The following is a 19,689-nucleotide window of genomic DNA, read 5'->3' on the forward strand; positions in this document are numbered from 1 at the left end:
TTTAAGTGAAAAAAGTTATCTCCATTGTGTAATTGGATGTACAATATCCCTCTCTCCCTTTGTCTTTTCTGTCAGCGTAGTATTTACTCTCACGGACAATTAATAAGTAAAAAAATCACATCTTGCCACAACACCTGCAGTGGTGCTTATGGCCTCTAGGGGCATGAGTTACTTACTGCTTTAATACATTAACTAGGACTATTTTTGATCATCCTTTTAACTTAACTTTGATAAAATATCGATACTTGGTATTGTGACAAAAAGTATTGCGATACTTTGCCGAGCGATATTTTGTGTAATGAAAATATAGAATAACCAGCTCACCTGCTTCTACTGTTATATACAGTAGAAGCAGGTGAGAGCAGACGGTTGTGCTGATCTTTTCTATTTTTCATTCCACTTGTTTTTTGATCCAGCACTGGCTTAGAATGTGTGGATGTGCGTCTGTAGCTAATTAGCCCTAATTATTTTTTAAACTGCAATATAAAACATAATGTATTAGAGCGTGTGACCTTTTTTTGTTGTTGTTGGTCAGGCTATGTGTATTAGACGTTACAAACTCGAGCACAAGTCACGAAAAAAACATTGTATTAACACTTTAATGTTACTCCCTACACCCTTTTTTGTATTGTCTAAGTGTTTGGAGGACAAACATCAATGTTATTAGTTTATGTTTATATATTTTTTTGATAGACCTCTGAGTTACCTGCCTTAAACCAGTCCAAACCTGATCTAAACCAGCACACACCCGTCCAGCCTAACCTTGTCTAAACCTTGTCTAAACCTTGTCGAAACCAATCGAAACCTCCTCTAAACCAGTGAAAAACAACTCTAAACCTGTCAAAACCAGCATAAACCAGTCCAAACCCGGTCTTAACGGGTCTAAAACTGCTCTAAACCGGTCCAAACCAGTCCTAAACTGCTGTAAACCAGTCCAAACTCGGTCGGAACAGGCCCAAACTTGCTCTAAACCAGCACACACCAGTCCAGCCACACCAGGTCAAAACCTTGTCGAAACCAATCGAAACCTCCTCTAAACCAGTGAAAAACAACTCTAAACCTGTCAAAACCAGCATAAACCAGTCCAAACCAGGTCTAACGGGTCTGAAACTGCTCTAAACCGGCCCAAACCAGTCCTAAACTGCTCTAATCCGGTCCAAACCAGGTCTAAACGGGTCTAAAACGGCTCTAAACCAGTCCAAACCAGTCCTAAACTGCTCTAAACCGGTCCAAACTCAGTCGGAACAGGCCCAAACCTGCTCTAAACCAGCACACACCAGTCCAGCCAGACCTGGTCTAAACCTTGTCGAAACCAATCGAAACCTCCTCTAAACCAGTGAAAAACAGCTCTAAACCTGTCAATACCAGCATAAACCAGTCCAAACCAGGTCGAAACGGGTCTAAAACGGCTCTAAACCGGTCCAAACCAGTCCTAAACTGCTCTAAACCGGTCCAAACTCGGTCGGAACAGGCCCAAACCTGCTCTAAACCAGCACACACCAGTCCAGCCAGACCTGGTCTAAACCTTGTCGAAACCAATCGAAACCTCCTCTAAACCAGTGAAAAACAGCTCTAAACCTGTCAACACCAGCATAAACCAGTCCAAACCAGGTCGAAACTGGTCTAAAACGGCTCTAAACCAGTCCAAACCAGTCCTAAACTGCTCTAAACCGGTCCAAACTTGGTCGAACAGGCCCAAACCTGCTCTAAACCAGCCCACACCAGTCCAGCCAGACCTGGTCTAAACCTTGTCGAAACCAATCGAAACCTCCTCTAAACCAGTGAAAAACAGCTCTAAACCTGTCAAAACCAGCATAAACCGGTCCAAACCAGTCCTGAACTGCTCTAAACTGGTCCAAACTCGGTCTGAACAGGCCCAAACCTGCTCTAAACCAGCATGAACCAGCCCTAACCAATACTAGTTCAAACTGGATATTTTGAGTATTACAAACTTGAACTGAATGGTAGTGATAGGCAGAATAAGAAACAACACATGATTCGATAAAGTGGGCTCTACCAAACGGTTGAGCAAACTATTAAAGTGATAAACAGAAAAATACAAGTTATGGATTTCTTCCGGGTACAGGTGAGTAACAGAGAAGGAACCAGCAGACGAAGAGAGCGCATTAGTGTGTCCAATGCGTGTCCAAACAGAAATGTCACAAAATGCCACTCCAATTCATTCAGATTTACTCCGGTCTGGGCCAGCTCACCTGAGCCCTTTTACCGTCACCCATCGGGACCGTGACCACCACAATACAACAGTGGAGATGTTCAAGGTCCTGTGTCACGCACGATCCTTAATTCGTATTCTACCTCAGCACAGACTCCATGTTTTATGATTAAATATGTATAAAAACCAGGAGTGACTCACCTCGTCCAGGCAGCGCTCGTACTGTTTCCTTTGGTTGTCGTTCTCAATCGACAGGGCTGAGTTTTCTGCCTGTGAAAAGAACAAAGTAGTGTGTCATGAAATAAAACCCAAACTTCACTGCTGCATGTGATAAAGGTTCATTTAATGTGAAGAGAAATCAAAACATGTGAGTTTAAGCCTAGTCTCCATTATATGTATGTTGTAGGCGACTGAATTTATGTACTTGGGGGTCTTGTTTGGATCCATGAGGCTAAAAAATACAAATTTAAAGACGAGGGGTGAGCTACTACTACTACTTGAGTACTAATAATAACACCGCGTGAGTTGTGTGGTCCTCTGTGTCTTTTATTTTCTTTTATTGTTTTAATTTTCTTTTATTGTTTTAACACATTTTATTAAATTTCTTTTATTCTTGCATCTTATTTATGTTTTAAACTATTTTATTGTTTTAGCTAAATGTATAGTTTGGTTTCACTTGATTTTATTATATTTATTGAATTTTTTATTCCTATATTGCCGATTTTATGTGCAGCACTTTGGAAACACTTGTTTATAAAATGTGCTATATAAATAAAGTGGATTGGATTGGATTGGATAATACACTTCGCTATTGCACTATTGCACTTGACAAACTTTACGAGCTTCTAGTCATTACATCATTCACTCCATTCTCGGACACGGGGACAGTAGGCAGTGGTGGTGTTGGAGGCGCTTTGAGCATCTGTGACTGTTTAATGTGTATCTTTGTAGATTAGGAAAATATAAGCTGCTCAAATACTACCATCTGAGCCACTGTCACCCCTGAGTACTGCTTGTTATAGGACAAACAAAACATCTTTCGACTTGCAGCTGAAAGAGAAATGAAATGGAAAAGTAATAATATGTCTGTTCAGTGATGATGTCATCGCTCCACAGGCCGTATTCACTGTAATGGGATTTTGCTGTTTTTAATCTGCTGTAAAGTCGACTACAAGGCTCTTTTTAAACATCTGATCACAAAGAAATATTACATTTACTCTGGATTTTATTTAGTGAAGGTGTTAATTATCAAGTCTTTTTTTTTCATACACAATGAAGGCTGGTTCTGAATATGAAATGTCTTCATTTTGTCTGAAGCATTGGTGAGATAACATTTTTTAATCAGGTGTAAAATAGTGGTGGCCTTTTATCTGTTGTTATTTCAGCAGAAGATTCAGATAAGGTTGTGTTTTGTTGGCCATTTTATGCTCGCGACTGCCACCTCAGGTCATACGCGTAACTGCAGGCTATATTAAGCTTGTGCATTAACAAACTTTTTGAGTGACAGTGCAGGATTTTAGAGGCAGTTGTGGTGAACAGGTCTGAGCTCATTCTACACATTAGGACATGGCTGGAACATGTAGGGGGAGGAAAATACTTAATTTTTAAACGCCGTATACGTAGTCCCTCTAACAGATGTATAGCTTACACTAGGGGTCTCCAAATAAATTTCGCTGGGGAGCAAAATATATCAGGAATGTATTGCAGGGGTCTATAAACAAAAGCTCCAGTAAAATATGTTTTGATCGGGAATATGTTTTTGAGGAAACTTTTTTTCAATAAATGAATAATAATGAGCCTGGCAGGACTGTATCCTTGACTTACAACTGTATTGCACTTTACAAGCCTGTGTCACAAGTCTCTGCTACACAGTAGTCATTATTCAGTCACTCCACACTCAGTGGTGGTAAACTACTATTGTAGCCATAGCCATCCAGGGGCAGACTGTACATTCACCATGTGGCTATGATTTGTTGTTTATATCCTGATCTCTTATGTCAGTGCCCTCTGCTGGGCACGTGTGAAATTCTTTGCTTTCTTTATTTAAGCTTCCCCCTAGTGGCTGGACTGAGGATTCTGGTTATTTCGTTCATAAATCATAATGGGCTTTTTGGGTTTTTTTTTTTTTTACAAGTCAGGGGCTGGATTAACTCATCTCCGCCGCCTGTTGGAGACCCCTGGCTTTTCCACCAAGGTGCTGGTTCTGGGCTGGTTCAGAGCTGGTTCTGGTGCTGGGTTGGTTCCATACTGACTTGGTTTCCCACCAAAATGAGAGCTGTGCCTATTGTTATAGCAACGCTTTGGGAAGTCAACATAAAACATGGATAGTAACATCTTACTACAGCCACTTCTGGTTATAAAATACAGAAAAATAAGTTTATGTTCCTGTCACAGCAGCCGTTAACATTTTGATTTCTTTTTTCTAACTGTTCCCTCTTATTTTAGCTGAAGAGCATAAAGCAAAGCAACAGTTTCCTCCACAGAGACTGTTTTGGCTTCTCCAGGAAGTTATAAGCACAAACTAACTAATATTGATTGTTTGTTGGAGGATAGAGCCACGCCCCCAGCCGCTGACATCACTGGTGCTCGTTTCTTGGTCCAGCTTTTAACTGGTTCCCAACCGGCACCAGATTTTGGAACCAAGAGCCAGTTTTTTCAGTGGAAAACGAAAGAACCGGTTCTGAAACTGGAACTGGCCCAGAACCAGAACCAGCACCAGCCTGGTGGAAAAGGGCTTTGTGTGTTTACAAACTTGTGTTACCAAGTTTCTCAAAGCGCCACACCGAAGTCATTATTCATTCATGCCATACGGTGGTGAAGCCCGACTGACGGGAGCGAGGCTGCCATTCTACGCCATCAGCCCCTCCAACCACCACAGCCACACAGGTAAACACACAAGCATTCATTCTGGCCTATTGTACATGTTTTTAGTCGTAGGAAAAAAACATGGGAATCTACGCAGACACGAGGAGAACATGTAAACTCCACACAGAAAGGCCGGAGATCTTATATATTTCCAAATTCTTCAATTGTGCTGTGCAACAACTTCACACAGAAATTCAATTTGCCCAACGACAAATTGTTTTGTCCAATGTCCGAGCTGTTCTCTCACGGCTGAACTTCAACACCACTCATAATACAAAATAAAGTCCAACTTTAAAGGCCAGCGCAGGTCTTGTCCAGTCCGGTCCGAGGCAGGTCTTTTGTTCGGACCATAGCCTTTGATTTACTCCTGACAAACACGGGCTCTTTCCCCTTATGGCCTCGTCGTGTGCTCACTGAAGAGAGACGCCGCTAAATAAATGGTGCTTTAAATTTCCTCCATCCTCTCTTTCCCCCTCTCCTATCTGTTCAAGCACCTTCAAGAATGATTCAATTATAGGTTCAGGATGCTCCCGCCGGGGAACACAAAGCATTATGGGTACTCAGGACGTGACTTTGGGCCGAAATGATTAATCCGCTAAATCTTCGGCGGTGGTTTTCACTGGAGGCAAAGGCAGGAGAACACAGAAAGGGCCGGTAATGGGAGGCTGGACGAGGACAAGCATCAGACCCTTCAGAACGCATCAACACCTGGGTTTCAGGGCTCTGAGTGCGGGTCTGGTTCAGCGGAGGGGAACATATTTGAAAAGTTATCAAAGTCAAAAAGAGTCATAGAGTAGAGCGATTATTATTAATAGTGATGTCTACATTTTGTTGAATTTTGTCTTCAAAAACGTTGACAATAGGGTCTTCTTGGGTCAGGCAGGGAAACTTTATTTGTAGAGTTCACACAAGGTGGCCCGAACAGAGATTCTGACTCTCAAACCGACTTTTCTGGGATTAAAGTAAAACTATTTTATAAGAAACTGATGAATTAGAAGAAGATTGTGGCAAAGGTTTGACATGGTGACAAAGGCTGGATCATTTAGAGCAGGGTCATTTTCATCTTTGCCAAAACACCACCACTGTAGCCTAAAGTACAGAACTTTTATTATTCTGCAAATGCCAACGTTTCACATCTGCGGTTCTCATAAAGTTCTTCTCTTCTCTTGCTGGCTCCCAGTTTCTGCCCGGATCGATTACAAAATCCTGCTGCTCACCCATAAATGCATTACTGGTCATGCTCCACAATGCCTGCAAGAACTCATATCACGGAAACCCTCCAACCGCACCCTCAGGTCATCCAGCAGCCTCCACCTCCACGTTCCTTCAACCAAACGCCACAGAGCCTTTTGTTCTGCTGCACCAAGGCTTTGGAACAGCCTCCCCGTGGAGTTGAGGGAAACAAAAAACCTGGACTTTTTTAAAGCTAAATTGAAAACTTTCCTTTTTAGGAAAGCTTATATAATTGTTGATGTTTGTTAATGTGTGTGTTGTCTTGTAGCACTCTGAGATTCTCTGAATGAAAAGTGCGTTACAAATAAAATGTATTATTATTATTATTCTCTCAAGTGGTACAGCTTCAGGACCCACCATTATGGCAAGCCGCGCTTTGTCATATATCGTAACAAGCAGAAGATATGCTTTTAAGGCTGAAATAATGATCAAAACAACCCAATAATATTCATTTTAACAGACTCCAGTAGCTTTCCATGCGGTTTCAGATGGAAAACGTTGAAAAAAAGGTTCCCAATAGACTTGCCACCCACTGACCCACTTTTAGTCAGTTAAGAATCACATATTATAATACTGACACTATTTCTGGCATTTTAGAGTACTTTAACAGGTATTTGATCTCTGATTTGCATAATAATATTTCTCAAAATCATCTTGGGGGCCAGAGGTTCTGTGCTGCAGGGCCGGATTTGGCCCCGGACCTGACGTTGCCTACCCCTGACTACGAGCGATCTCTGTTATTGTTTACTTCCGCAATTTTCGCCGGATGTTTTGGTGAATGGTGGGCAACAGCTGATGCATCCAGGCCTCTAACTCGGTTTTATAGAATGATAGATCTGTTACAGCGCAAGAGAAGCAATGCACTGTTTATGGACATTGTTTTTGCTGATTATAGGATTTTAATAAAATGTTTATCAAATATGAAAATGTAAAATGCCTACCACGGCCAACGGATGTGACGACATCGCGATCGCTCGTATTGTTTCCCAACCAGGGGTTATCGAGATATCTGGCTTAAATATCAAGATATGAAATTTTGTCCATATCGCTCAGCCTATCCGAGGGTCCGTTGGCGCAGACGTGTGTAGTCGCGAAAGCGCTTCTGACAGTCTCCCCCAGGGGAAACTGAAGCTACAAACGTTACCACCACCGAGTATGGAGTGAATGTCCAATTGTCTCATGTAAAGCGCTTTGTGACCATGTCTGTGAAAGGCGCTATATAAATAATAATCTTCTTCTTCTTCTTCTTCTTCTTCTTCTATCCTTCCTTTGTCTGAGGGCCACATTTGGCCCCCGGGCCGCACTTTGGGCACCCCGATTTATGGAGAAACATCAAGGTCATGTCTAGAATGCAGGAAATATTTTACTGTGATAAAAATGTTTCTATATTTTTTGTCACCATTATAATGTAGTGAATAATGCTGCGTGAAGGTTGACTTCATTTTAAGTTCAGTCACATCAACTTAACTCTAAAAAGGCTGCACAGACTGTAAAGCTCCTGACTTCATGAATCTTACACAGCGTGCATTACCTCCAGTGCCCTGAGCCGCTCTAACAGGGGGTTGCTCTCCTTGCTGTCCTCCTCAGATCCGCTGTGGGTCTCCTCCGATGCTGCCGTCTCCGTGACGACAGGGACAGATGTCTCCGTGGCGACGGGGACCGACTCCAGACTGTCCTGCTGCTTCCACATCTCCTCCAGCAGCTTGTCCTGAGACACACCAGAGATATTAATATTAATGAAGGCTGGTCCAAAGGCTGGCAGCAAAGCGTACGGCGACATTCATAATATTCTACTAGATAGTCCTGGTTTATGAGGGCAGAGGAAAAAGCATTACATTGATATTTATTATTGATATTTAATAAAAGAAGTTCATGATTATCACTCGGCTTGTTTTTGTTTTAGAGCTGTGCTGCACCTGAAGTTTAACCTCTTAACCCCCACCTGAACCGAGAGCATTTTCTCCAGTTTGGCTTTACCCAAATCTAAAAGCTTCTGGAAAAACAATGATGGAAATGTGACAAAAAAGTGACGAAAAATTGATGAAAAAGTGGCAAAAATGTCACAAAAATGTCACAAGAAATTGACGGAAAAATGGCAAAAATGTGACAAAAAAATTACAAAAATTTAATCAAAAAATGACAAAAAATGACAAAAATGTGCAAAAAAAAAATTACGAAAAAATGACAAAAAATTGACAAAAAAATGCCAAAAAAGTTACAAAAAAGCTACAAAAATTAGTTGAATACCCAACAAAAAAATGATGGAAAAAAATCTGATGACGTGAGGGAAAAGATCCTCTCGGTTCAGGTGGGAGTTAAGATGTTAACCTCTTAACCCCCGCCTGAACCGAGCACATTTTCTCCAGTTTGGCTTTAACCCAAATCTAAAAGCTTCTTGAAAAAAGCATTAAAATTGCAACAAAAATGCAAAAAAAAAACATCATATGAGAGACAATAAAGTGACTCAACAGTGATGAAAAAGCCACAAAAAAGCTACAAAAAAGTGACAAAAGCAAGACAAAATTGACACAAAAAGGTCAGAAAAAGAAGTAAAAAAACTCCAAAAACCTTTAAAAAAAAAAAACTGTCTAAAAGTGACAAAAAGGGCAAGAAAAAAAGTGACCATAAAGTGCGAAAAAAGACTAAACTTTTGGTGCAGTGTGCAGTGTGGTGGCGTGATGAACACAGTTTGCTAAATTGCAAGCACTACTTTCCCTCATAACATTCATGACGTCCATGCTTAAAGGGGCTAGATGCAAGTTGACCATTTTATACTCACTACTGCCACCTCAGGTCATACGTGTAACTGCACCTTCTATATTAAGTTCTTTACTACCGCCTGAACCGAGAGGATCTTTTTCCTCACGTCATCAGATTTTTTTTCCATCATTTTTTTTTTGGGTATTCAACTATTTTTGTAACTCATTTTTTTTAGTCATTTTCTGTCACATTTTTGTCATTTTTTCGTCCACTTTTAGTCCATTTTCAATCCCATTTTTGTCATTTTTTCATCTAATTTTTGTCATTTTTTGTTACATTTTTGTATTTTTTTGTGTCACTTTTTTGTCATTTTTTTGGTCATTTTTTGGTCACTTTTTGGTCATTTTTTTGTCGTTTCTTTTGTCATTTTTGTGACATTTTTGCCACTTTTTCATCAATTTTTCGACCCTTTTTTGTCAAACTTTTCTCACTTTTTTGTCACATTTTCATCATTGTCTTCATCTCAGTTTTGTCACTATTTTCACACCTTTTCTCCAGAAGCTTTTGGATTGGGGTAAAGCCAAACTGGAGAAAATGTGCTCGGTTCAGGTGGGCGTTAAGGGGTTAAGCTCGTGCATGACGGCACTTCAGACTCGAAGCAACAACTTTCTGACAGTGCAGGATTATAGATCAGTTGTGGTGAACAGGTCTGAGCTCATTCTACATATAAGGACATGGCTGGAACATGTAGGGGGAGGAAAATACATAATTTTTTACATTTTTAAACTCTGTATAGTCCCTTTAAAACTAGCAAATGCAATTTTATAGCGTGTTGCACTTTATTTATCATTATAAACTGTGCACTGTACAGTATTAGGCCCCCAGATTTGATGTGTAAGTGTAACAATGCTGCCTGGGTAAACCAAAGGCACAAATGACTGCTGATCCACTTTGGCTACTTGCAAAACAATTGAGCAAATGCTTGGTAAATCAGGCCACTACAACCCAGGAAGTACAGATTGTGGCCTTACCACGAAGAAGAAATTAAAGATGGGAACAGGATTATTTGAGCCCTAAAAAGTTGATTGTTGACGTCTCCTTCAAGGTAATTTGCTTAAACCGCCCTTTCTCACTGCGGACACATCACCGCTCACGCATTTGATTGAAAGCCGCTGTAAACTCATTATGAGTTGGCTGTAACAGGTGTCGGAACAGGAGTGGTCGCTGTGACAGGTTGGCGCACAGCTGTAGTTTGTCTGAAATGATGAGGGCGCTTCTTAAACGGAGTTAGACGCTCAGGTTCCCAGCAGCTTGAAAGTAATTACACAAACACGAGGTTCAAGGGCAGGTCCCGGGTGTTTGGCAACGGCTGGGAAAAGTTCACTGCAAATACGGCATCGCTGCTTCCTCCACGAAGTCGCTTTATGTTTCCAATTATTGAGGAATTAACCTCTTAACTCCCGCCTGAACTGAGAGCATTTTCTCCAGTTCAGCTTTACCCAAATCCTGTAGGCCAGTGTAACGCCTCATTTGAAAGCCACGATCTACAAACTCATCTAAATGGATCTTTTTCCTCACGTCATCAAATTGTTTTTCCATCATTTTTTGGGGGGTTATTCAACTCATTTTTTTCACTTTTTTGTAATTTTTTTTCTTCATTTTTTTTTTTCACTTTTTGTCACATTTTTGTTTGTTTTTTTGTGGCATTTTTTGTCAATTTTTTGTGACATTTTTGGCATTTTTTCATCATTTTTTGTCATTTTTTGGTCAAATTTTGGTACATTTTTTGTCACATTTTTGTCACATTTGTCATTTTTTCGTCAATTTTTCGTCACTTTTTTGTCACATTTTCATCATTGTTTTCGGCTCAGTTCTGTCACTATTTTCACACCTTTTTTCCAGAAGCTTTTGGATTGGGGTAAAGCTAAATTGGAGAAAATGTGCTCGGTTCAGGTGGGAGTTAAGGGGTTAAATTCACTTTGACATGGGACAATCGATGTAATAAAATAGATCTTACGTATATTCATGTACGCGCTCAATGAATACGTGCAGTTTTCTATAATAAAGACTGAAAAAAATCTACAAAAAGTACTTATACCTATAATTGATATGCAAAGCAAGAAATCAAATCTTATTCACAGTCAATAAAGGCAATCATTCTCGATCTATGAAGGCGTTATTACTTCGAGTGGTATCATTTTTTTGAAGAGTCGACCTGCAATTTAGAAGATGAAAAGGCCAGAAATCAATACCTCATCTGTTCTCATTGTATAGTTTTGGAATGATAGACAATGCTTCAACAATGAGCCGCTGTTTTCACTTCTTTGACCCAGTTTTAAGGATGTAGTTCACGTTCGTACATGGGTGAACTCTCAAACCCGTAGCTTCACTTTCTTTGACTAAACATTGTATTTTTCATATGTGTGCTTTCATATTGTCTAGGGGAAAAGTCTAATGAGATAAATAAACAGTAAATTGGGACTAAACCTAAACTAACATCAATGGTATAATAAAGTAATGGCCTTGTTAATGTGTAATGGACTGTGAATAAACATTTCACATGATATAAAATGTAAAAATATTGTTATTGTTTTCACCTTGTAAGCTTTCATGAGGTCCAGCGGGTCCACTTTAGGGCCTTCCATTGAGTCCTGATTCTGGAGTATGGTCCGCACCGTCTCCTCCATACTGCACAGGGAATAAAATAGAAACAAGAAGACAGTGGTTAGAGAGGAAGTACTGAGCCATTTTCATGACTAGTTACTATTAACCACAGTTTGCACATGAAGCTGTAGAGAAGTTTATTTAAAGGGGGGGTATTATGCAAAATCAACTTTTTCAAGCTTCACATCATGTTATTATGTCATTCCCTCATTAAAAACATGCCTGAAGTGTTGCCTTGGCACATTCACAATCTGTCAAAACTCTGATGGCGGCCATTTTAGGGATAGGTTTGCCTGAGTCCTCCTAGGAACGCCCCCACCTCCTGGAGACGCCTCCGAGCTTTCGTCACCAGCCGAGTAACCAACCACTGCTCCTCAGCAGAACCCCCTCCCCACTGATGCCGCAGACAGCGTGTGGAGGGGGCGTGTCGGAAAGGCTCAGAGGTTCTAAACCTCTTACCACCCGCCTGAACAAATGCATTCTGTCCTCTTTGGCCATTATATAGGTCTGTGTAACACCTCATTTGAAAGCTAAGACCCACAAAAGTGATCTTTTTCCTCGCGTTGTTGCTGTGTTGTGTCACCTTTTGTATGTTTTTTGGTTTTTTTGGCCACATTTTTGTTGAATTTTTGTCACATTTTTGTTGATTTTTTGTCTTTTTTTTGTTGAGTTTTTGTCACATTTTTGTTGAATTTTTGTCATTTTTTGTTGAATTTTTGTCACATTTTTGCTGCGTTTTTGTGACTTTTTTGTTGCGTTTACATCCTTGTTTTCTTCTCATTTTTTGTGGCTGTTTTGGTGATTTTTTCTCAAGAAGCTTTTTGATTTGGGTAAAGCCAAACTGGAGAAAATGGGATCCGTTCAGGTGGGAGTTAAGAGGTTAACGCCCCTACGCCCCTGTATCTCAGTATGGAAAAACAGTTTTTTCTTTAAGATTGATTACAGCAAACATTGACTGTGGCAGTGTCCCATTTATTAATCACCAAGATCTCGTATTGATCATGGGATAGTGTGACCTCTGTGCAAAGCCTTCTCCAGCACATCTCAAAGATTCTCACTGGGGTTAAGATCTGGACTCTGAGATGCTTAGATGACGTCTAATGCTCCATGAACCGCCTGGAATATGCCCGTGCCATCAGGGAAGAAGAAATCCACTGATGGAATAACCTCAAGATGTTCAGATCGTCAGCTGATCTCATTCTTTAGGCTCACAGTTGTGCTGAACCTAGACTTGACCCCAGTTCAGAAAAAGTTATTATAAATCCAGGTGGCGACTTGTTTTCGGGCAGACAGTGCGAAATCGAAGCATCCTCTAATCAATCAACCAAGTCTAGGCAACGATATCTCTGCTAAAACGGAAAATTCTTTACTCGAAGATAAGAGCAGATTTCAGGGTAAAAGAGTTGAAGCCAATGGCAAATATAGATATAGATATTGTAGAAAAGGAAGGGAAAACGCAGTCTAGCTTTTACGAGAGACTTAAGAGACTGAATTATCACAGTCCATTTCACAATATTGAAACATTTCTACTACAATGCTTGTCCTTATTTCCACTATTAGTCATTCTAGGCTAAGTACTCCAGGTTTTCGGCGCGGCTTGTGCTCGTACAGTTCTGTGATTGGGCTCTGAAGGGGAACGGGATCTCTTCTGTGAACCATGAGGATGTTATTATGTCCATCCGAGTGCTCCGTCTGCTCTGTCTGTGGTCGCCCTCTTCAACTTCCTCTCACTAATTCTGCTAAAAGGCGCACATTTTTTTGCCCTGGTGAGAAAACCACATCTTCATATCGTGAAGCTGTCAAAAGCTGCCACTGTGAAAGCTTCAACTGTCTCTGTTTTATTCATTCGAGACACGGAAAGTGTTTTAAACTGCTTTTTATATCAGCGGGTCTATATAACATGTACTTTTAGTTATAGCACTGAACTGTCTAGACACTGTTTTTGCAAGAACTTCTATGCCCCAAAAATGCACCACTATTTTATGTTGCATAGTTACAGAATAGAAATAAAAATATTAGAAATAGTTATATTGGATCGGACTGAAATGTTTATTTCAATGATTCTTTTGTCAGACCAGTGTGGTCTTTATACCTGACAATTTCGCTTCTTCTTAACTCTTGTGGTCAGAAGACACTGGACCCAAGCCAGGAGGAGGAGTCTTATACAGGTGCTCGTCATATACTTAGAATATTACTTCTGTTATTCAGCTTAAATTGTGAAACTAATAGACTCATTACATGCAAAGTGAGATATGTAGCCTTTATTTGTTATCATTTTGATTTTTATGGCTCACAGCTTTTCCCCAAATTAAAAACCCAATTAACCCAAATTAAAAATCTCCGAAAATTAGAATATTAGAAGCATTGGACTTGCCTCCGGGACAGTGAACCGGGATGAGAGGGCTTTTTCCTCTCCCACACCAAGACATCGGAATGCAAGGTCCTCCTGTCAGACTATCTCCACCAGAGAGAAAGCAGCAAATGCAAAATTCCAAGGTCTTGCCGCTGCTGCTTCTCTGGCCTGACTGTCTAAAAGCGAATATATGTCACATGGCACAGCTGATTGTTACTTTCGCTTCGGTATGGATTGAGCCTGGAGGCACATCAGAGATGGGTAGGCTATAATAAAGTCTATATTATGAATTACTTTAGGAAAATATTTGCATAATTTTTTTTTCTATTGCTGTTCAATGTAAAAGGCATAATATAATATATAATTATTTTTTTTGTTGATGAGCGCTCTGTCCCACCTAATGGCCAACTTTTGCATGTACAAAGGTGTTATGCAGGACTTAAGCCCAGTGATATCAGGATATAAATTAAATGTCCTGGGCCACCCCCATAACGACCCAGACCACTTTACCCAAAAGACACATGAACTGGTCTCAAGTGAACTGAGCTGGTCTGGTCCTGTCGAAATCCCCCTTTTGAAAACCACTTTGGTCTGATAAAAGAACGTTGAATACATTACAGTACACTCGCACTGTTATGACAGAAGTGCAGCACCAGCAGCAGGGATTGAACTGTCAACAATCAGTTAAGAAGGACCTTGCTTTCTGCATATGAGAGCTTTAGATTACAGCCCTGACCAGCGTAATGTCCTCCCATTAGACACTTGGCTTCACACGTCTTGCCTGCACTATCTAAGTTTGAATGAGTGTGTGGGACAATGACTTGAATCTGGCCCGTCCCATGCACTGTCCTTATGTGTTAAGATTGGTGTTTGGATCGTCGTCATTTGCTTTTCTCTGCTGACTGTTTGTGAAGGGAGTCAGAACAGTTGGCCTTATCTCGTTCATTAGTCTTAAAAATCTCGGACATTGTGGTGCCCCTTCGTACAAAATCAGCAACAATCCTTTCCCGCTGTAACGTGACACGACAACAGACAAACAATTCAACAAAAGGAACGCGCCTGAAAGTGACCGCGCGGCCCCACTGTAATGTTTTACCACAAAGCAGACATTATGTGCTTGAACAACGTAATTGACCAGAGGCTGCTGTGATGTGACATTTCCCCAAAGCTCTTGTTTGACAAAGCGTCCTTTAAGTCGGCTGCAAATAAACATGTCCGACAAAAACACTGGCCTAGATTCACGGAGTGTCAGCGGTGACCTCTTAACCCACTTCTGCTGAAGGCCTGAGCGAGGATCTTGGATCTTTTCAGCCACTGTTGAATGGAGAATATGCAGAGGATTCAGTAAAACGTAATGAGTTGCTGTTAATTGACTGTGTTCACAACATTCTACAAATTCATCGCATAATTTCAAATGAAGGAAACCAGTGTAAGAAACTCGATGAGCGGTTTGCTTTCCAAATAAAAATGCACATATGTTATCTGTCAGGGATTGAGCCCACAAACTCAATTTCAACTCTAATTTAAATTGCCTGTAAAACAGATTCAGGGCCCCATATCTGACGTGTTATTGAGGGAATGTTAAAACAGCGAACATGACTCTGCTGCTGATCCACTTTTGCACGTGCTGCTTGTTTCGCACAAGAGCAAACGCTTGGTAAATGGCCCCCTTAACCTCTTAACTCCCGCCTGAACCGAGAGGATCTTTTTCCTCACGTCATCAGATTTTTTTTCCATCATTTTTGTTGGGTATTCAACTCATTTTTGTAACTTTTTGTCATTTTTTTGTCATTTTTTGTCACATTTTTGTCTTTTTTTCCCCTCAATTTTTTATCACATTTTTGTCATTTTTCTGTCACATTTTTGTCATTTTTTTGGTCAATTTTTTGTCAATTTTTTATCACATTTTTGTCATTTTTTGGTCACATTTTTGTCTTTTTTTTTGTCAAATTTTTGTCATTTTTTTGACAATTTTTTGTCAATTTCTTGTGACATTTTTGTGACATTTTTGCCACTTTTTCATCCATTTTTCATCACTTTTTTGTCAATGTTTTCTCCCTTTTTTGTCACATTTCCATCACTGTTTTCGTCTCAGGTTTGTTGCTTTTTCACAGCTTTTTTCCAGAAGCTTTTGGACTGGGGTAAAGCCAAACTGGAGAAAATGTAATCGGTTTAGGTGGGAGTTAAGGGGTGAAAGGAACAGGCCAGCTTTTTTCCATATTGAGATATGTGGATGTGTACCTGTCTGGTCCACCATAAGACCAAAAGATGTTGTTAGCATTTAGCCTTTCCCAGCATATCCCTCTGGACCCAAACAGGGGAGAAGTTAGAAGCGACTAAGCTCTTTCCCCTATTTAAGTACGGATACATGAGCAGTTACACGATACAAGTATCGTCACACAAAATTAAACATGTCGATTTTCTCAGCGGACAAAAAGGGAACTATATTGTAAGGCGTAAAAACACCTTAGGAGCACTTCGACGTCCGCCCAGTAATATTTTCACTCCAAAGGTGTTAGGTGCTAGCAACATCTTTGGTCTCGTTGCGTGACTGAGCGCACGCGTACAGACCAGATGGGTCCGCATCAACTCGTCTGAGCTCAGGTAAGAACATATCTCAGTATGGAAAAACGGTGGCCTGTTCCTTCAAAGGGGCTAGATACAAGTTGGCCATTTTACACTCACTGCTGCCACCTCAGGTCATCCGTGTAACTGCACCTTCTATATTAAGCTCATGCATGACCCTGAGTAACACCTTTTTGAGTGACAGTGCAGGATTTTAGAGGCAGTTGTGGTGAACAGGTCTGAGCTCATTCTACACATTAAGACATGGCTGGAACATATGGGGAGGAAAATACATAATTTCTAAAAACATTTAAACATTTTTAAACTCTGTATAGTCCCTTTAAGTGCAAAATTGCTCAGAGCAGGATTTTGAGCGGCACGGTGGCGCCATTGTTAGCGCTCGTGCTTCATAGCTAGAAGGTCCTGGGTTTGATGTTCTCCCTATGTCTGTGCAGGTTTCCTCAAGGTTCTTCTACCTCTAAAAACATGAACAATAGGCTGCAAAGAAAGAAAGTCGGTTGTGGTTGGAGTGGCCGATGGCGCAGATTGTCAACCTCGTTTCCGTCAGTTTGCCCCATACGTTGGGCCATACCGCCTTTGCTCTGCCCAATCCCATCAGACCTTGGAAGCTAAGCAGGGAAGGGCCTGGTCGGTACGGTCTGGGAGACCGTTTGGGAACACCAGGAAGCCGAGCGAATGTTGTGAGCGAGAGAGTGGTGATGGTCGGAGGGGCCGATGGCGCAGACTGGTTGCCTCGCTTCCGTCAGTCTACCCCAGGGCAGCTGTGGCTACAATAGTAGCTTACCATCACCGAGTAAGGAGTGACCGAATAATGCAAAGTAAAGCGTCTTTAAATGTCCAGAAAAGCGCTATATAAAACCAATGCATTATTTTTCATTATTATTAAAAGTAGTTTTCCACCACTGAGTATGAACAATGATTACAGTGAGGCACTTTGAGAGACTTTGGTAACACAGGATTGCAATACAAAAATTGCTAAGGACTGTTTCCGGTTTCACCTGCAACATAATCCAAGAAGCGATTCAGTGGTAGAAAAAATAAATCACCAAAGTAGACAGGGTTACTCTGAACTGTGATTGAACTTGAATACTACTCCAGGTGTATTTTTGACGAGAGAACAAAGCTACAACATGCTTTCAAAAAGCAGATTCTACATGGTCTCCTTTAAATCTTGATCTACCTCGCTGCAACTTTTTTAATCACAAGGTCTTTGTGTGAACCGCCGTCTTTCACACAGCTCTTGTTTTTTTTTGCAGCGTCTTATAAAATTAAAGTGTGGTAATAACAGATGACAAACAGTGATGCCCGGAGGCTAATATAACGTATAGCTCACATCAATAATACTGTCTGAAGGACTGGGACAATTTCATTAAGTTAAGAGCTTCATTTGTTTCATCTGACACAAAAAGTTTATATGAAGTTACTGCAGATGTATAGAGTGATACATGCGTGTGTTATTGATCTGCCTTCATGTGGTACAAGGACAAAGGAAGTCTATATCTCAAACCTTTTATTTTGTACATGAAGGTCGATACATTTGTTGTAACCTTAGAGCGGATAAATCATGCAAAATTGTCTTTCAAGCCTTTAATCATGTTATACTGTTGTTTCCTCTTCATGTTTTCCTCTCCTACCTGCAGAAGCACATCATTCAGACTGAAAACCGCTCACTTTGGTAGTTTGTTCTTAACCCAGAGCAGTCCAATCTGTATTTCCCGGATTATGTTGAGTAATAGAAGTAGCAAGTGACCTCCACATATTCAAATCCAATAACATCACCCCGACCCCGTTCTGAGCCACTCAAACACACTGTTCATTTTTTGTTAAAAGTAGCAGCTTGTTTTATAGGGGTCAATTCCTCCTGCTGCAAACAGAGGGCGCTACAATCAACACACAGGCTTCAAATGAGAGTCCCACTGAGATATATATATTTAAAGAGGGGGTATTATGCTTTTTTCAATCACATAGCACCAGTCTATATCACAAGTACAATGATGACGCAACCTTCTGCTGGTCTGTAAATGCAGTCAATTAGAATAACTGCCTTGTATGAAATGTCTCTCTCAAAATGGCTGTAGTGAATGTCTTGAAATAGGCCTCTGTCTCTTTAAGAACCTCTGACCCTTTCCGACACGCCCCCTCCACACGCTGTCTGTGGCATCAGTGGGGAGGGGGTTCTGCTGAGGAGAAGTGGTTGGTTACTCGGCCGGTGACGAAAGCTCGGAGGCGTCTCCAGGAGGTGGGGGCGTTCCTAGGAGGACTCAGGCAAACCTATCCCTAAAATGGCCGCCATCAGAGTTTTTACAGATTACTCAAAAATACGTGAATGTGCCAAGGCAACACTTCAGGCATGTTTTTAATGAGGGAATGACATGATGCAAAGCTTGAAAAAGTCGATTTTGCATAACACCCCCCCCGTTAAATGAAGTACAAATATATTACTGTATCTGTCTGCTCATGAAAGAACACATTTCAGTCTTTCTTCATTAAATCCCACAGTTGTCTCGTTCCTCTTTGTCTCTCCTTGTCCTCTTCTATAATTAAACCGCGCTAATCCCAGCGTTGTTATCACTTTATTAGAGCATGTGTGTGTTTAGCTGTGGGCCGTACCTGGAGAAGGGCTGCTGCAGTGTCACCATCTGCTGCCGATCTCTCACTCTCCTCTCTCCTCTTCCTCCTCACTCACTCCCTCTCTCTGTCTCTCTCTTCCACAGATGTTGTTTTGGTCCGGAGGGGACTGGCTGGTCCGGGATCAGTCTGAGGGGCGGCGCTGCAGGGGAACAAGCAAACAACGGAAATAAGAAACATTGCTCAATCACTTATACAAGAATGCAGTGATTAACGATTGAACTCAAAGTTTTCTCAGTCTGTTTTGACTCAAATGGAGGAGTTTTAAACAACTACAGGCAAAACATGTTGGATTTTACATTATTATTCATATGGAAAGCAGGGATGCAACAATCTGGTATAAGATAGCGGAGCCGATACTGGAAAAAATATGATATTGGGTATCGGCTACAAATATCCCATACTGAACCGATATCAACGCCTTAAAAACGCAACTTTCACCAACTAAATCTAATATAGGCATGCTGTATGTCATCACTGAATCTGT

General features: G+C 40.9%; 1 protein-coding gene across 3 annotated transcripts in view; it reads right to left on the bottom strand.

Moving 5' to 3' along the window:
* The window catches only part of LOC306968088 (uncharacterized protein), a 73,249-nt gene extending 53,909 nt beyond the window's left edge, over window positions 1–19,340 (bottom strand). For all 3 annotated transcript variants that reach the window (XM_079563355.1, XM_079563356.1, XM_079563357.1), the window contains exons 1-4: window positions 19,185–19,340; window positions 11,569–11,659; window positions 7,803–7,979; window positions 2,375–2,443 (exon numbers count right to left, since the gene is read on the bottom strand). In XM_079563355.1, coding sequence (XP_079419481.1) covers window positions 2,375–2,443; window positions 7,803–7,979; window positions 11,569–11,659; window positions 19,185–19,213 — 366 coding nt within the window. In that variant the 5' untranslated portion in view covers window positions 19,214–19,340. The remainder of the gene's footprint in view (window positions 1–2,374; window positions 2,444–7,802; window positions 7,980–11,568; window positions 11,660–19,184) is intronic.
* Between the last annotated feature and the right edge of the window lie 349 nt (window positions 19,341–19,689).

This window comes from Gobius niger, assembly GCF_951799975.1.
Source record: "Gobius niger genome assembly, chromosome: 9".
In the NCBI taxonomy this organism is placed as follows: domain Eukaryota; kingdom Metazoa; phylum Chordata; class Actinopteri; order Gobiiformes; family Gobiidae; genus Gobius; species Gobius niger.